Genomic DNA, 18,166 nt, shown 5'->3' on the forward strand with positions numbered 1-18,166 from the left:
CCTTTGCTTTAGTTTCTTTTCCTTCTTGGTAGTAAAAAGCAGTTGCTATTGTAGCTGCGAATTCATGGGGATTTCTGTCTGCTTCATTTATTTTACGTTTTAATCTCTTTTAGATGTAGTTGTCCCAGCTGTACTGTGCATTCTGCCCCCTGACAAGCTGTCAGAAGAGAATTGGATGGGAGGAATTGATCTTCAATTGCTCTGAGTTTTGTTCTATTCCTCCCTTGGAACTGGTGTAGCAGCATGTAGTACTCTGTTGGGGGGTTGCTGTGTGGAGTTACTCTTAGACTGTGTGAGCACCCATCTCCCAGGTTATGCTCCTGCATGCCATGTGAACATGGTATGATGCTTCTGGGAACTCTTCTGATGCTCTCCAGCCTTGTGGAAAACGTAGGTTCCTGCTACTGTGCTCGGATCGCTGTAGCAGAGGCTATGCTGATGACAATGTCTCTGGCTACCTGAAATGCTGTTGGGGCTGAATCCAGGTTGATGCAAGCAGGAGGTGTTCCTTGGATTACAGAAATAACATGAGCATTTAAGAGAATCTGTGTAACGCTGGTGTTGCTGTAATTCAAGCTAATCATGTCAAGAAGCTGATAAACATTGTTTAGAACTGATTTCCCTATATTTCATTCCGTGATCAACCTGAAAATCTCCTGTTTAATTTATTGCGGCCACTAGGTGCTGCTAGTGATTCATAGGTTGGAAGTGAATGTCTCTGTGAAAGGCACTTGGGAATCTGACTTAATGTCTCTTTTTTAATGTTTCAAACAAATTTAACAAGGCTGATGAGGGAAAAGTTTCCTATATTGAATCTAGGTCTTTGAGGATCACCGATATAGATCTATCTCAGCATAATACAGTTCAAATTACATGTAAAAATGAATGTTGCTGCTTCACAAAGGTGTTGATGGTTTCTTGCAGCGGGTTGCTCCAGAGAAGGTGTCTCCCTTGTGAGAGAGTAATACCTTGTGAGCATTAGCTGGTGACTAGCTGCGTTCACAGAAAAATAATTAGTGGGTTTTTTAATAATTAAGATTCCTACAACTGGGTCAGTCCTGTACTGGTAAAGGTAGAGAGATTGACAGAGTTAAAGAGCCTTTTTGCTGGGAATGTAATGTCTTCAAGTTGACAGACACCTTCTGCTTTTCTTCACGCTGCTCCTCGCTGTAAAGAGGCATGTGTTTTCTGTCAGTGCATTAGAGTGCTGCAAACTTGTTCCTAGCAAGAGGGAACCCAGGCGGCTCTTCAGATAGCCTCTGGCTGAGTTGCATCAGCACCTTCAGAGACTTCTTTCTGTGCTAGAGCTGCCAGTTTCTCTGCAAGGCTATGACTGTTGCTGCAGTGGATAGTCTCACTTTTGCACACTGTGACATGGTGAAATGATGCTGTGGTGGGATAGGAGCACAGAGCTTCCCCTTCCCCCTTATTCCAGACAGCTTTTTCTCCTCAAAATATGTTCCTTCTCCTCCTCCTTCTTCCAGGACTTGGGGTAGGCTGAGTCCCACTTCATTGCTGTTTGAGGGGGAAAGTAAAAAAAAAAAGAATTCAGAAGGTGGCAAAACAAGAGGCTTTACTCTTCCAACAGGAAAGAAAACACTTTGCTTCTGCCAGCTGTTGTTGTTTTTCCTTACTCTATTGTTTCCTCCTAAGTGTGCTATGACTTCTTTGTTCTCCAGAGAAAACAAGCTTTGTATATGTGGAGAGAGCAGCTTTGATTAATGAAAGCAAACAGCCACTGCTTTGTTATTGTCTGTATGATGCTCTGGTATTTACTGTTTTCCAAACATGATTCCTGCTGCACTGGAATTATTAGGTTTGTGGTGGATTGGATATATGTACTCGATTTCATTGCACATCATGATTGAAAGCAGAACGCTAGCAGATCAATTAAGTAGGCAACCATTTTTACAGGGGAACAGTGTTCTTCCTTTTTAACCATGGTTGCTCTTGCCACTCTTCTTCCACAAGCTTTAGGCATCTTGTTCTGTTTTTCCATCTGCCTTTCTTTCTCTAGCAACTTTTGTTTCCTAAAGGCTTCGCTTGCATTGCCTTTCCATCTATTAGGATCACACTCTCTCAAGTGTTGTCACTGTGCTGTAAAATAACTATGGGGAGCAGGGGACACGCTTGCTTGCCACATCAGGTACACTAGTACTGAGTTAGAATACCATGACCTATATGCACTGTGGTCATGGTTGGGTTTTCCTTGCAGGTCTAAGGAATGGATAAAAATTTATTCCTTACTGTATGCAAAACAGTAACCCAACAAGGGAGAGGGCATCAAGCTGAGCTTTCACCATGCATCACTCACCCCAGCAAGCCTTTTTGCTTGTAGCTGTTCCCTGAGTAGTTTATCATCTTTAGGATTGGAGTTGGCTGGTAATCCCTAGCTTGCTTGCTGAGATTTCTCTACTTCTCTAGTCAAACCCCTGAAGTGTGCAGCTTCATGGTGATATGCCATTACTGCTGGTGGCCTCCAGAGGGGCTCCTCTAGCTATGGGTTAGACTTCTCAGCCAGAGCATGTGGGTAACCTGCTTTAACATGGTGGGGCCTTTGACTACCTGTCTCCATTAAACTGCTGTTTGCATCTGAGTTAGTGAAAGTGGCAGGTGCCTCAACCAACCTCTGGCCTAATTAGAAACTAGGCACTTACCAGTCAAGTACCTAAGATAGAACTGGGAAGAAGGGAAGCAAGATTCATGTCAGCAGATAGTTATGAAAAGTGGCTGGAGCTTGAAAAGTCCTGTGGCATGAGTATTCCCCATAACAGGTTACCTGGGAAATGAAAATTAAATTGTGCTGAAGTGGGAAGAGTTCAGCTGGGAGTTCCTCACTAAGCTCCGATGACTCTTTTGGGCATCCAAAAGGCTTGTGTGGGTTCTTGGAGTACTAGAAGTTAATTTGACTCCCTGTTAGGTTAATGAAGGCCAGCACACAAAAGCCCTCAACTGTCTGCTCATCACACATGATTTATTCTTAGTTCTGCCATATTTAGGACTGCAGTAGAGAGTCTCAGTGTTGTTGCTGCTAAAGACTGTCAGGCTTGTGATCCTGCTTCTTCTCTGAACTTCCAATTTTCCTTGGTCAACAGGGATGCTACAGAACTATGTATGCATTTTTAAGGTGTTGAGTGTGATTTAGCAGTCCCAAACAAGCTGGCTCGTGCTAAACTGCAAGCTTGCTTTATCAGCCTCCTAGCATACCCTTAGGTTAGAGTCATACCAGTGTTGTGATTGGAGAGCAGTCCACTGAAGTGGATATGAACTTGTTTCCCCCTGTGTAGGCTCTCAAAATACTCATGTGCTGTTTGTTTCAGGTTATGCCTTTCCAAAGGGACACAAACTGAAAAAGCAAGTGCTATTACCAGCTGTAAACATTGCCTTCTCCGCAGTTTGGCTGAAAATAAGTCATACCTCTAATGGCTTAACAAACAACAGTAGAAGGGAAAAATATTTTTCCTTTGTGTTTACTTTGTGCTTTTTACAGCTCTGAGTGCTGTCAGTGTTATTGTTTCCCCTTTATTGTCCAGTAATTTCCCCTCTTGTCCACGTGGGTCTTTCCCACAACAGAGGAGAGAAAAACAAGTACAAAAAGTAGGAAAACGCTATTGTAAAACCAAAGAAAGAGAGAGTCTGTCTGTGCTGTGGGCAGGTGGAAGGTCATAACTCGTTTTCACACATGAAGCAGAGATGAAGGTGATAAGGACTCTTTAAACTTTCCGGCATTAGCTTAACTCATGGAAAAAGCAGACTTTTTGGCTAAATTTCATACGGCCCCAGCAGCAGCCTTTTGTTGATGGCTTTTCTGTCTCCTAGGACCAGATTGCCAGCAGCTGTAAACAGCACTTTAGAGTTTAACACACAGATTTTCCAATGAGTTTAGCCTGTTGGCTGCAATGCTTATTTTGAAAATGCAGTTCAGATCAGTGCTGATAACTCAGAAACAGGTTCCAAAGTTACATCTATTTCTCCAGTGTCCCTGGGTGGGCCAACCTGGTTGTCAAGACTCTCTTGAGAAGTACTTGGAGCTATTTTTTGTGCTGTATAGAGGCCCATCAGTTAGCAGGCTGATGCTGAATGAAGCAAAACTTGGTTAGATTTTTTTGACTATGACAATCATGAAACAACAAGTCCTTGTTTCTCCTGCCTCTTGTGTCTCCATGAAATCTGTATTCAAATCTCCTTCCTTCCTTCCCCCTCTGCTTGGTCTCCATTGGGATCCCCTTCAATTCTTGGTGTCACGTAGAGATGGAGAGCTCTCCTAGTATGCTTCTTTCCACAGTTACTCCCCATCTGTCTTTGTTCTCTGTTTTTTTTCTGCTTGTGTCCAGGATCCTTCACATGCAGCTATTTCCCATACAGATGCCTAAAGCTTCTGGAACTAGTGTCCCAGGCTGCGAGGACTCTCCTGTGACTGCTCAGGCTGTCTTGGCCAAAGGCTTCTGGGCTCCCCATGAGGAAGACCTTGGAGGCTGCATTGGGGCATGCTTTCACTTTGGCTTCCACAGAGGAGTCCCTGAGCAACAGTGCATAGCACTCAGGGCAACTCCACAAAGTTGACAGCAAGGCTGAAGCTCCCTTATTTGCTACATGAGGCTTTGCAGAGGTTTTAGACAAGCACAGAAAGTCCTAGTGGGTTTGGCTCAAATAGCCAAATCTTCTCTTACAGGGTCTATCTAAGCACTTGCATTTTTCACCTACTCTTGTTGCTTGTATTCTTTGGCATTTGCAGATCAGGCTGTAAATAAGGTTTGACAGAATCTTAGTTTTTTCCACTGTGTGGTGTTTTTTTGTTTGTTCAGATTTTTTTTTTTTTTTTTTTTTAAACAACCCCTCCTTCTCCCCCCAGTTTCTTAAAAGATCCTGAGACAGGGAAGAATGGATGTGGTGGAAGTATCCAGCATCATTTGGGATTGTATCTCGCTTTAGCTACTTCATTAATCCAATATTTTTGTCATGATGCCACTTTTTCTCCTGGGTACTCTCCTGGAATTGCTCTACTTAGAGCAGGCAGCATGCCATCAAGACCAGCAGAAGCACATAGCTCAGTCAGGAACTGCAATGGCTGATACGTTTTGCCTTTTGTTAACTCAGTGGAGGTGAACAAGAAATTCTTTGTTGCTTTGCCTAGATTGGGCAACTAAAATTGTTTTTGTGAGGTGAGGAAAAGTCTTGCCCCTGTTCAGAAAAAGATGTCAACTTGAAGGAAGGAGAGAAAAAGATTTTTATAATTTCATGTATTCAGGCCTCCTCCAAGATAAAGATCTCATCTTATACCAACTTCTTAAAATGGTTGTTCATGCCCTGTTAGCTCTCCCCATTCAGGTGCTTGCCGTAGAACTGGAAGATCAGTGTTCTGCTGCAAAGACCTTGTTAATGCGCCTTTTTTTTTTTTTTTTTTAATTATTATGTTACCTTTGAGTCTGTTCCTTTTTGGGGATGGGGGGAGTAAAAAAAGGCTGTATTTCTACCCAGTGTCTTTTTTTCAAGTTTTCCAATGGCCATGAACACTTACTGCTAGCAACACACTCTCAATGTTCCCCTTCTTGAAATGCCTAAAGCAAAGGGTTTAGAGCAGAAGCAAGTGCTTGAATTTTTCACCTAGCATGAGTCCTCCTGCTAGGATGCTGCAATATTTTGCTTAGAAGGATCAGCTGTGTAAGCCTGCAGTCTATGCTTGATCTGCAACTGCTGCTGAGGTAAGCACCTAACTGACCAAAGCTATGAGGCTTGCAAGCAATGTATTGATGAAATCTCTACAGTGGGTTGAAAATTAAGCAGTCTAATTGCTAGCAGAACAGTCCCCCACAAAGTGGGAACTGTTTCTGTAGAAGGCATCACTTTTTTTACTTAAATGTTAGTCTATGCCTTGATAACAGTATACATGGAAAAAAATGTGTCCTTGAAATGGCCTTCCTGTGAAGAACATGGAGCAACTACCGTTTTAAACAGTTTAGGAAAGAAGCTTGTTAAGTATCTTGGGGCGTAGGTAAGTGAGAAGAGAAGACTATGTATGAGAAACATTCTTGTCCAATAACAAAATGAACACAGGCATGGTTTCTGGGCCTGATAGAAATAGGAAAGCAGGAACCTTTCAGAGCAAGAGCTACAACTAACTTCTAAAGGCCTGCAAGAAATGGGCTAAGGTCTACAGACTCTTAGGTGATATTAAGAGTGAAGTTGCACATGAACATTTCATTTATAAAGTATTAAAAAGCTTATCTCAACACATCCATCAACAGCCTGGATCATAACCAAATTTCTCAATTGAAATTCTGTACCACATCATTTTCATTGTGTGCAAGCCATATGCTGTAACGGTAGCTGTGCGGTCAGCCTGCTGTGACCCGTCACCTGACCCACCACAGGAAATAAAGACCATATTTTTGCTAATGCTTGTTTTTTGCCCACAGCAGTAATAGTAAAGGATGTTTCTGGCCCTCATCCTAGCTTGAAAATCGGTGCTCTCTGCAGTACTTATTGCTCTTGAGTTTAAAACAGTAAGAGCATGTTCTTTTTTTTTTTTTTTTTCCCTCTCCCTAGATTTACCATCATTACTAGTTGTGTTGGAAAACAAAGGAAACTTGCAGGATTCAAGATGCAAACCTGAGGAGATGTTATGTAGTCACAGCGCAGATTACAGTCAAATTACCACAGAGGAGTGTGGCTGTCAGTTTTGGTTAGGGAAGTCTATGAAATTACTCTCTGATCTTGAAGGCTTATAACTTCATGAAAGGTGTAATAACTTGAATTTTGTAGGAAATCTTATGATTGGGTTGCTTTAATTCAGAGTGGGTGCTCCACAAACACACCTATTTTTGTGGGGACATGGGGTAAAAAGACCAATACATGTATGCCAATTTGGAATGCACCTTTCAGGTTTGAGCATTGTGCTGTTTTGTTCTCTTTTTCTCTCTTTTTTTCCAGATGAGGGCTGTGCTCCTTAAGTAACTTAATGCTTCTGAGAAATGCCACTTCAAACCTGCTTCTCAGGTGGTAGATCCTACATTAGCAAACTGCTAATTGGGATGTTTGCTCTTCAGTACATTTAGTCTTAACATGTACAGGTTGCTTACCAGAGAAAAACATATCATGTACACATATACACACACACACTTAAAACTAAGGTGTTTATTACATGCTAATTTTACCATAATAAGTGCTGGCAGAGATGACACCTCTCCATTGTGGTGTAACCAGACAAACGCATAGTGTCTTGGAATTCCTTCAGTCTCAGCCATGTGCTGCCTATTTGAAGGATCCCCAGTCTGGGAACTGCTTTCATTGTATTGAACACCAATATGCTCACTGCAGCAATGTAAACATGGCCAAAATTCAAAACCCCAGGTGTGCAAAGAATTTCAGCACAGAGGACTTTGTGAAAGGTTTTTGTTTGAGATTTAATCAACATACACACCTACTTCTTCCTTAAAAGATCATTACAAGCCTCTGGAAAAGGAGTGTTATTGAACAAACTTAGATGCTTGGCTTCTGTCCTCACTATTGTTGTTGCTGGCAGACATACCAAAATGATGCAGTATATCTAAAGGAGGCCAAATATATCCTCACTGGCATGTAGAGGAAGTTTCCACAAAAGTCATACAAAAGAAAACACTGAGCGCAGAGATCCATTCTGCTGTGTCTGTGCAATGTTCATCCAAATGGCTTACTCGTGAGAAAATAAATAGTGCTTTATAACACCTTTCAGCTAAGAAAACAGGGCAATGGTTGAATTTAAAAGTACGAGGTACAGGAAAACTCATTGCCAAATATGGTCTGTGACAGTCCATCCACACTTGCTGTATTACAGTTTTCATCTTAATTTTTCTGTGCTTCAAGGTCAGCAATCAGCTATCCTGTAACCAAAAGAAAATAAACACTTACATGCTAGCAAAGATGGTCAATAAAAGCATGAGGCTTTAGAAGTATAAACTTTATGGGTGACAGCAACAGAAATCAGACCAACATCCTGCCCTAGCCTGGACTTGTATATTTATCAGAATGCTAGTTCTTGTGAATCTAACATGGAGCCCTGAACTGTGCATTGCAAGGGTAAGCAGCACAGAATTTGGTAAGATATCCACCAGGCTATTTTAATATTTTCAAAAAAGAGAAGTGCCCAACTCCTAAAAGCACATACTGACACCAAGAGCCAAACCCCCAGTGACAGTGTTACAGTAAATGCACACTACAGTGTAGAAAATAGGTACCTACGGATGATTTGGCATTCTTCTGAAAGTAATTCTTGTGCAAGAAGCAATGGCAAATTTGAATGAAAAAGCATCCGGAAATTCATAAAATAAACCTTATGAAACCTCAGACTCTAGCAGATTTTAAACTGTTTTGGCTGCTTCTGCAACTCACCTCAGATTCTTGTCTTTCTGGGAGGGTTTCTATTCCATTGTGATCCTGTATATGTTGTGGGGCCTCAGCTTCTAGGTCTACATCAGCCTGCATGTTGGGCTTTTCATTCTCCCATTTTGCAAAGCCTTTGCTCTTCCCAGCTTTGCCATGGAATTTGGACTTCATTTTGGGGAAAGTATGGGAACCTGAATCATTCCAGCCTGGCTCATGCCAGAGTGGTTCTGTCTGTGTTGCTTGGCTGGTGGTTGCCCTCTGCAGCCGCACTGAAATTTTCCGCGAAGAGCCAGTGACAAGGGTGATAGCTCTGCCATCAAGGTCCTGGTGTTCTGCAGCAACACTGGGAAATTCAAATACTTCATCTTGGACTGAAAGAGAGGGTGGAATTGTTTCAAATATTCTACTTCAAGATCTTTACAAAAAGAAAACTTATGCCCGAGGAGGGTAACCCCCTATATGAAGCAGTGATATAATTAGCAATATCCATATGCTGCTTGGAAACTGATTCTGGCCTTGTGTGTGCACATTTCCCTCTCCCTCCATCTGCATGCTCAGGGCATAAGGCAGAACTAAAATTGTGCCCTGTGTCTCCCAGCCCTTGCCCCTAAGCGGCTTATAATGAAAAGTACAATTTCCCTAATTATAATTTTATTTCTTTTCAGCTGAGATAGAAGTGCCAGTATAGAGGATAGGGAGCCTCAGGCGGAGACTAAGGCCATCACTGCAGAAAGGCATGTTGTAATCTGAGCACTGAACACAAACCACAGTGCAGTGGAAAGTACATGTGCTGCTCTGTGCATTGATAAAAAGGAAAAATTAAAAATGGCAGTAAGGACACTGGCCATTAGAGAGGATTCCAGAAATGGTTTAAAATAGGAACAAAAGTGCTCTCACCTGGAGGCAGAGAGGGACTGCTAGGCAGAGAGCCATGGTTGCTGCCTACTGAGGTCCCTCTGGAAAATTTCCTGCATGCCAGCACAAGCAGGTCTCTGCATTGCTTGTGACAGTTGGCACCACAATCTGTAAAGAAAGGAATTGTTAAGTCACCAAATGGAAAGCCACAGCTATCTGGTAATCCCTCAGGATTATTAGCAGACAGATACCAAGAGGGACTTTGAAGGAACAAGTACTTTGACAAAAGGTGTGAAGGGAGTTACAGAAATGGATCATTTGGTGTGAAGGGCATTACAAAAAATGGATCATTTCCATGGCAGCCATTAATAGAAATCTGGCAGCAGAAGGGAAGAGGGGGAATGATAGTTTCATCAGAAATTAGTCTCAAGGAAGAGACCTGGAATTAGTGGTATGATCCTGTGTATGCCATGCATAAAGCTTCTGCTCCACTGCCTGAGTCTCCAAAAAAAGTTTGGGTTGTGTTTGTTTTTTTTTTATTTGACCCAGCTGAGCCCATTGTAGTAAACACACTGGAGCATCCATACTCTGAGCTTCTGGAAGGACAGCTGGAGGTCAGTGTAGACCACTGTAGGTTAAAACTAGTCTAAGTAGCTCAGCAAGCAACATCAGCATAGAGTAAGCTCTGTGGACATGTATCATCCACCTGGATGAAACTGGCTGAGAGCCTGCACACCTAGCCTCTGCTGGGCTTTGCATCACTAGATACCTTTATCTGAAGTGTGACTGCAGTACAGATCTTATCTGCCAGAAAGGGCCAAAGGGTGGAGGGTGTGTGCCTCAAACTCAGCTCTCTCTCCTCTGTGTCCCTTGCCCTTGTTTGAAAATTTCCATCTCCCTTGTTTCTCTGTTGCTGCTCCATTACCTATCATTTTGTTCTAGGTGAGCCATTGTCAAACATTGTGTTCATAAGTCTCTGCTAAAAGAACCATTCTGCTCAGGGCAGCAGCTCTAGCATGATGGGTGAGAGTTCTGGTCTCTCCCATCACCTTGTTCATACACTAACACAGAAGTACCTGCCCAGCTGTGGTTTTGTCTGCCCTAAAGGTAATTTCTGCCCCTTCCGCCCCCCCAATACAATAAAGATCTCTCTTGGCAGTGGAGAACCTCTTTCATCACTTGTAGACCACACAGTCTAGCTTCACCTCATTATACACAGTGCTGGGTTAAGCAGCAGACCTGAACAGATTAACTCCCTCCCTCCCTCTGCTGGCAGTGTCAGAGATTCAAAACAGAAGATAGCTCTGTGCTCAAAGGCAGAAATCATCCATAACAGGTGCAGCACTCTAGTGATGCTGGCATATGGAGCAGCTGGTAGCTGCTGCAACAAAGGGCAGGCACTAATTACACTCGTTGACCACTTTAAGATCTGACTGAGCAGCTCTGCTCTCTTACCGTCATGCTCCATTGCCTGTGATTTTGACTCTACAGAACCACTTTTGCTCTTTCTCCACTGGGCCACTGTTACAAGCAATGATGTAGGAGAGAGCTCAGCTTTCAGATCTCAGATTGAGTTTACAGGGCTGCTGTGACAAAACCCTGTCTTCCTTCCCTCATCCTACCAGAAAAAGTATAGACCACAACTAGCCCTTCTGTAGCTGCTCAAATGACAGTAATCAGGAATAGCTGAATTACATACTATGGTTTATTCATGGACATTTTCCCCACCCGTCTCTAAGGAAGAGATGTTCATGGGTGCAGACGGAGGCAGGAATAAGGTGTATCCTAAAAAACAATACTGCCAATTCTTCACCCTTCTCCTGGGAGCCAGTATAAGACTAAGGGAGAAGAGTGCATATAAACAGAACTATGAAGCCCCAGCATGAATGTTCCCCTGTGAATAACTGGGATGTAACTACAACTGTGCAAATCATCAGTGCCCTTCAGCCAGAGCTGAGCTGCTGAAGAAATAAATAGGTCCAGGACTTTAAAGCCAATGAGGACCACTACAATGTCATTCTTGGTCTGACCTGCTCAATATGGTATAAGTACTGCATAAGAAATTAAACATTTTATGAAAGCAACAGAGGGGGCTGTAAGAGGTCTAGTATTTTTTTTAAGTTGAATGTCTGGAGAAGATCTTGAAATGAGATCTGCTGGGCAGTCTAGGAATTAAGTATTTCTCTATTTCTAGCTCAGCCACTATTGCTTTGCAAGGCCAGTTAGGCTTCACTACAGACATGCAGACAGCATTGCCAGCAGACCTTTTCCTGACCCCAAGTTTCAGAAGATATATTTCAGGACATCTTGGTGTTAGGATGAGGACACTTAGTTTTCCAAGATGCAAGGTCTTTGCTAGTAGAAAGTGACACCTCACGGAGTCAGTGGCTGCTTTGGACCTTTAGCTCACAGAACTTGTGTGTTCCTACTGAGTGCTATATCCCCTAATGCAGTGAGACTTCATAGCATACCAGCATTCGCTGTTCATGGACAGTACCAAGTATAGAAGCAAAATTTACATGAACAGATGCCATTTTAGTAAAAAATACAGTTGACCTAGTTGTGCTAAACCCCACCACCTATAGCTTGAATAATCCATGCAATGTTTATTTACCTTTGCATTTGTAGCCTTGTTTGATTATACCCCAGAGCTGCAAAGAAAGACAAAAGAACGTCAAGGAATCAGAAAAGAAAGCCGGAAGGAAAACAAGGTCACAATGAGGAAGTACCAATGGCTACAAAAGCACAAACAGGATACAACTGCTCTTAACACCCTTCCTGTTAGGCAGACTTCCCCCTCTAATTGTGATAAGACTTGCATGGCTTCCCCCTTTTTTCTACTACTTACAGTGGGATGACCAGAGAAGAGGAGACACAGATGACATTTGCTTCCAGGAACGGGTGAAGAATTGCCATCATATCAAGCTTACTGAAACCAGCAGAGCACATTCTGCTTCTAGGCTCACTTAATGTTATCTGCAGGGGAATTTCCAGTGTGCATCCATTCTCCACATACTTGAATCACCCATGCCATTCAAACACAGCAGAAGAAAACACCACTGGGGATAAAAATTAGGTTCTTGCTTCCCATACTGGGCCCTAGCACACTTAGCCACAGCAATCTGTTTTGTCCACTTCTTTCCATTAAAAAAAAGGTTGAAGACTGGAAGGGGGAGAAAAGCCACTAAATTCCATCTTTGCCTCCTCCCAGAAGCTGTTCTTGGTGATGCATATGACAACCAAATGTTAAACTTCCAGAAGGCAGTGTGTGTGGTCCCACTTTTGGGAAGCTTTCCCTGTAACATGAGCAGGATTGCTTGGAAGTAGGAAAATTCCCTAGCAAATTGTTATCTATACACTCAGAAGCACTGTATCTACAGCCATGGCGTTATAAAAACAAGCATTTTCACTCTGAGAGGCAGAGAGAGGAAGGGAAAGTTTTTCTAGCTCCAGCATTAAAGTAAAAAAATCTGGGACTCTGGTGTTTATTTATCCTGAACTCATTCAAAACATGACCAGGGAGGGTGAGCGTGGCTCCTCACCATATTTATAAGAATCCATGCACAGTGTGCAAGGGGTGAATATGGTCATTAAAGAAATGTTCAAAAGGAAGAGCTGGACAACATTCAGCATGCAAAAGAAAGACTAAAATAAACAGAATAAGAAGATTCTGGGGGGAAAATCCTATACACAGCACAAAAGAATTTGCAAGGAAAAATGAGGGCTTGGAGAAAGCAAAATAGATTAGACAAGGTGGAAGAACAGTGAATAAAAAAACAGAAGGGACAACAGTGGAAGAAGGGTCCACAAAAAGCCTGCTGCTTGCTCTTTTCCTGCTAATGCTGTATATATATATGCACAGCAAATGCAGCTGCTGTGGTCAAGCAGTGACAGTGGAGCCCTCCAGCCCCCCCTTGGAAGAGCAGCAATGACTTTTTTTCTAAGGTCTCTTTGACAGGATCACTGTAAGAGACATAGATTGTTATATCTTTCATTTAAGCTCTAATCTGTTCCCACTGCAGAGCTTTTGCCTCACCTTCTTAGCTCTGTACCTTCTTCCTACTCAAATTTGGCATCACTGTTGTGGTTACACACAGCCATGAAAGCTTAGCTGAAGTGCCATGTCATGAATTCTCACCTAAAGCTTTGAATGTGTCTAACACAGCTTTGCTGCAAAGCTGGCTTGAGCCAGCTCCAAGTTAAGACAATCTGTGCAAATTCAGATTATAAAGCTCAGCAGGATGGCTGGTCACCTACCCTCCTGCACCTACGTGGTGCAACTCAAGCTATGGGATGGAACTGTAACTGGCCATGGGCATGTAAATTTCATGCTGCTTAATGGCATTAGGTTTTAGCTTGACCTTCAAAGTTCGTATTGTTTTAATAATGGATATTTTATTGAATACTGCGTGCATTGCACTGTCATGTCAATTCATCCTGCTGCACTGTCAATGCACATTATTTTGACTGTGAAGCAGTGCATCAGTTTGAAATTAGGTTTCCACCCGTGGATGAGCAGCACTGAAATGCAGAACAAATACACAGCAGATTTTGTAATTGGTTCCTGTCCTATCAGCCCAACTCATCCACAGGACAATGCCAATGACTTCAGTGAGCTGACAGGAAAAATGACCTTATTTCCATTTCCTGTACAACCCCTTACTCATTTGTATTCCTGCACTGGATGTAATCAGGGAGACGTGAAAAATCCAACAATGGCCAAGTAGCAGATTGACGCAGGATTAAAATATCTGGTGGAGAGGACTTTGCAGGACAGTCCTTGGGCTCTGCTTTGCTATGGAAGCCTTCCAAACATGAACTGAGTGTCACGAACGCAATGACATCTTCCTGAGGCTGCAGGCAGCCTGAAACAATAGGCTCAGGCCAGTGACTGCCCCTGCCCCATCACTCTGCTGGAGCTGTCAGCTCAAGAGCCCACCAGCATGGTCCTGAATCAGCATTGACCATGTCGCCTCCAAGGTTTTTGCAGTTCTAGCGGAAATAGGTGGAATTCCTTCTTCCCCAGGGCCTTGATCAGTGGTTATGATAGGGACCATGAGCATCTGAACAAGACTGATGTGTCACAACAGAAGTGAGCTGAAGATGGGAGCATGGATAAGAGCAGGAACACCAGAGCTGTTCTGAAAGGAGGCACGTTTTTCAACTTAGCAGTGCTGTTATTGTTACTTTCAACCACGAAGAAACATTACTTAGTGGAAAAGTTCACGTAGTAGAAGCTGGAGATCTTGCTGCTGATAGCACAGGCAGATCTGCACTGGAGAGCAGGGATGATGGTCTGAGTTTACACCCTGTATGTGGGCCACACATAAGCAGAGGACATGGCCTTCTGCCCTTATTGCTTTAGCTGGCTAAATGTGGACATTTGATTTCAGCAGAGTGTGTGCATTAAAGTAACTTTTAAATCAGAGTAATTCCATTTTCTTTACTATACTTGGTCTGAAGTGGAAAAGTTGGAGGAGGTTTACAAGCAACGTAAATATTCACAAAACCAATCATTTCCCAGCTATGTACAGAGCACTCTGATAAGTGGCATCTGGTGAGTTATGGCTGAGAGAAAAAGCAAGTTTAAAAAAACCCCAACAAATAAATTTTAAAAATTCTTATTGCACAGAACTGCTGGAAGCACTTTTGATTTCTTGATCAAATTAGAAGATCTGTTAATTCAATAGAGAAAGGATTAAGGCTGTTATGGCCATTCAGAGAATTATGAACATAGCTATGTTGCCATGTGCAATTTCCTGAGAAAGAACAGCTTTTGCTTCATCTACATCCTCTGTTCCAGACACCCATTTTCCCTTGAGCTTGTTTACATGGGAAATCAAGCCAAATTAAAGAACTTAAGATAAACCAACTAAAGCCATTCATATAGACTCTAATATCCTTTAGCTAACATAATTTTATTTCCCCCCCCCGCAACAGTAATTCTTACAAATGCCAGTATTCAGGAACCACTAAAACAAAACTGGATGGCAGAGCTACAACATGAGTAAATGTTTTGTGCTGCTGAATGCAATGAGATATTTGGCCAAGAGACTTTAGCAATGCATGGAGTCAGTTTCACCCTGTCTATGTTAAAGGGTAAAAAATTGTGTTTGAGATATGCTATTATTAAAAACATACTTACAAATCCTGCACAGTGCTCGCAGAAAGTTGGTTTAAGATAGGTCATCTCCTGAAAGTTATGAATAAACCCTGGTCCCATTTTACACTGGAACTGTGATTTAGCTCTCAGAAAGTAAGCCATCATTTCTTCTTTGCTTATAAGACCATCTCTGTTGGGGAAAAAAAAGTAGAGTAGATCTGTCACTGCGCACAGCACTGAACAAAGCAGGATTTTCTCACTGCAAAAAGCATGTAGCACACAAAATGCATTCTTTGAAAGGGCTGCAACAGATCTGACAGAAAAAAAATTAGAGTCTTTGTGGTTCTTATCCTTCATTAAACAGCAAACACTGGACTCACAGCACGGACCTTGGTTTCTCACCTGTTAATGGTATCAGAGCACAGACCAGGCCATTAAGTGAAGGTTCTGGACCTACTGCTCACACAGGCCAAATAGTTATGCCCCCAGCTGACCACCAGCCTTGACAGCCAAAGAGATTCCGGACAACAAGAATTATCAAGCCCAGCTGGCTAGGAAATACATATTATAAATACTTCCTAGAATATCTGTTACCCTCTCTCTGCTATATACACTAATTTCCCCTGTCCCGCACACAACTTACTTGTTTCATCAGGCTGATGCCTGGTCTGGATACAGCATCTCCACTGTAATTTGATGGGACTGTAGGGGTTTTGACTCAGTCCCAGCAGGGATTCCTCATTAAGCTTTTACATAAATGATTTTCAAAGTACCAGGTAACGCAGGACTCCAACCTGGGTGGACTTATAGAACCAACTACAGCATAAAAAGTTAAATGAGAACAGAACTCAGCCTTCAGTGATCTTCAGTTCCTTAAGCAAGATGTCAGACACAAGAAGCTTGGGAGACACTGTTTCTTCAATACTTGGTTTTCATGAGTTTTTAAATTGAGGAAAAGAAAAAAAAACCACAAAGAAATCTCCAAACTTACTGGTCTTTGTCCAGCACACAGAAAGAGTCCAAAAAGGGGAAGTTGGCAGCTATACTTTCGAAGTCTTCCTGAGAAATATAGCCGTCATGGTCATGATCATAATTCCTAAAGACAGACTGGGAAAAAGAAAGAAATTATTGTCCTAATATCAGCCTATCCTGAATCTATACCAGCTTTTCAACTTTATAATTACATGTAACTTAATGTTCAACATTACTAATCAGATGCTTTGCTGCCTTGTTTTACTCCCTTTATTCCTACTTGGTACTTCAATATGCATATTTATTGGACTGTTGGGGAAAAAATGGCTAATTTTTGAAGAAAACTTGACCTCAGTAATTATCTAGTGATGGTCCTCCACACCTCTTCAGACATTATTAGTCTTGCTTTATTTTTCTTCTTTATTGGAAGTGTCACTAAAATTCTGCCCCGTGACATATTCCCTTTGCTTCATTAAGTATTCTTTTTAATCACAAAAAAAGAAATAAAACACAAACAACCCAACAGCAGCTTTCCCATGAGTATTTCAGATGTTTTTGGCTTCACTTCTCTTTTAGTTGGTCACCTCTGTTCTGCCACAGTACTGTTTCTATTTGATTTGTTTATTAATACTTTGACATCCATGTCACACACGAGCACTTTGTATCTAACAACCATTCCCTCCCAACAACCCACTCCAGCTCACCACTAAGTAAAAACAGACATGGGATCAAATTTAAAAGGTTGCATAAAGTGATGGAAGCCCTCTTTAGCTGCTAAGGAATTGCTATATTCTGTCTTACTGATTGCAGAGATGTGCAAGGGGCGTTAAAGCTATGTGTGATGCTGATGGGAAAAACATGAGTGTCAGAGTCAACATGGCTATCTGAAAGACACATATTGAAGCACAAACTCTCTCATTAGATTAACATTTGGTTGACAAAGACAAGAATTTAATATACTGAGACCTCTGAAAGGCGTTTGCAGTGTCCTTATTTTAACGAGAACATGATGAAGCCAATTTCTAAGCACCTGTCAAATGACCTATGACTGATGACTGGCAGATCTCAAAAATACATCATCAAAGAGGAACCAATATGCAAACCCAAGTAGTATTCAACACTTAGTAATAAAAACAATGCCTTAAAGCACAACTCAAAGCAGCTAGTAAATGACAAAGATTGGCAAAACAAAGACAGCTGTAGAGAGTGGCGTGGGCCTCTTGGTAAGCTGTATCCGTAACAGCTCCGAGCCATGTTTTAATCCTGTCAAACTCAAGGTCATATATCCTGAACCAGGCCAAAATTATGGAATGGGAGACTGCATCTTTCCCACCCACAGGAACACGAACAACCCCCCACCCAGCACATTCTGGAAAGATTAAGGAGTTGCTACAGACTTCCTATTTAAACAAGCTATCAAAGAGAGGTTTGGATGGGGAGTGATTTTTATCAACACATATGGCACTGAGAAAAGCAATAGAGGAACAGCATGTGCAGTTCTGGCATCCCACATTAAGAGCAAAATGATTTTTTTTTTTTTTAAAAAGAGCATGTACAAAAAATAAACCAGAAGATATATTTGAAGGCTGAGTGAGAGAACCGAAGACTTTGCTTAAGTTATCTTAACAATATAACCCCAAGTAATGACCTGTAACACAGACAAGGTCAGAGTTTAATAGTTCCTCCCAGACTTAGTTATTAATTTGTAAAAAGCAGAAGGAAATCTTGCTTCATTATCTACAACACGTTCCTGGTTCCTCTGCATGCTGCCCACATCACTAAAACTCCCCTACACACCAACACAACAGGGCTCAGTCTCTCCAAAGGAACCTGGCAGTGTTTAGTTTTGCCTGTGTTACCTAACACATCACCTTC

At 42.1% G+C, this 18,166-nt stretch overlaps 1 protein-coding gene across 2 annotated transcripts in view; it reads right to left on the bottom strand.

The window, feature by feature from the left end:
• Positions 1 to 7,116: 7,116 nt before the first annotated feature.
• The window catches only part of RASGRP3 (RAS guanyl releasing protein 3), a 65,691-nt gene continuing 54,641 nt past the window's right edge, over positions 7,117 to 18,166 (bottom strand). For both annotated transcript variants that reach the window (XM_069800470.1, XM_069800469.1), the window contains 6 exons: positions 16,311 to 16,426; positions 15,362 to 15,509; positions 11,831 to 11,867; positions 9,259 to 9,384; positions 8,368 to 8,732; positions 7,117 to 7,859 (listed from right to left, as the gene is read on the bottom strand). In XM_069800470.1, the coding sequence (XP_069656571.1) occupies positions 7,851 to 7,859; positions 8,368 to 8,732; positions 9,259 to 9,384; positions 11,831 to 11,867; positions 15,362 to 15,509; positions 16,311 to 16,426 (801 nt within the window). In that variant the 3' untranslated portion in view covers positions 7,117 to 7,850. The remainder of the gene's footprint in view (positions 7,860 to 8,367; positions 8,733 to 9,258; positions 9,385 to 11,830; positions 11,868 to 15,361; positions 15,510 to 16,310; positions 16,427 to 18,166) is intronic.

This window comes from Haliaeetus albicilla, chromosome 13 (assembly GCF_947461875.1).
Source record: "Haliaeetus albicilla chromosome 13, bHalAlb1.1, whole genome shotgun sequence".
Taxonomy (NCBI): Eukaryota; Metazoa; Chordata; class Aves; order Accipitriformes; family Accipitridae; genus Haliaeetus; species Haliaeetus albicilla.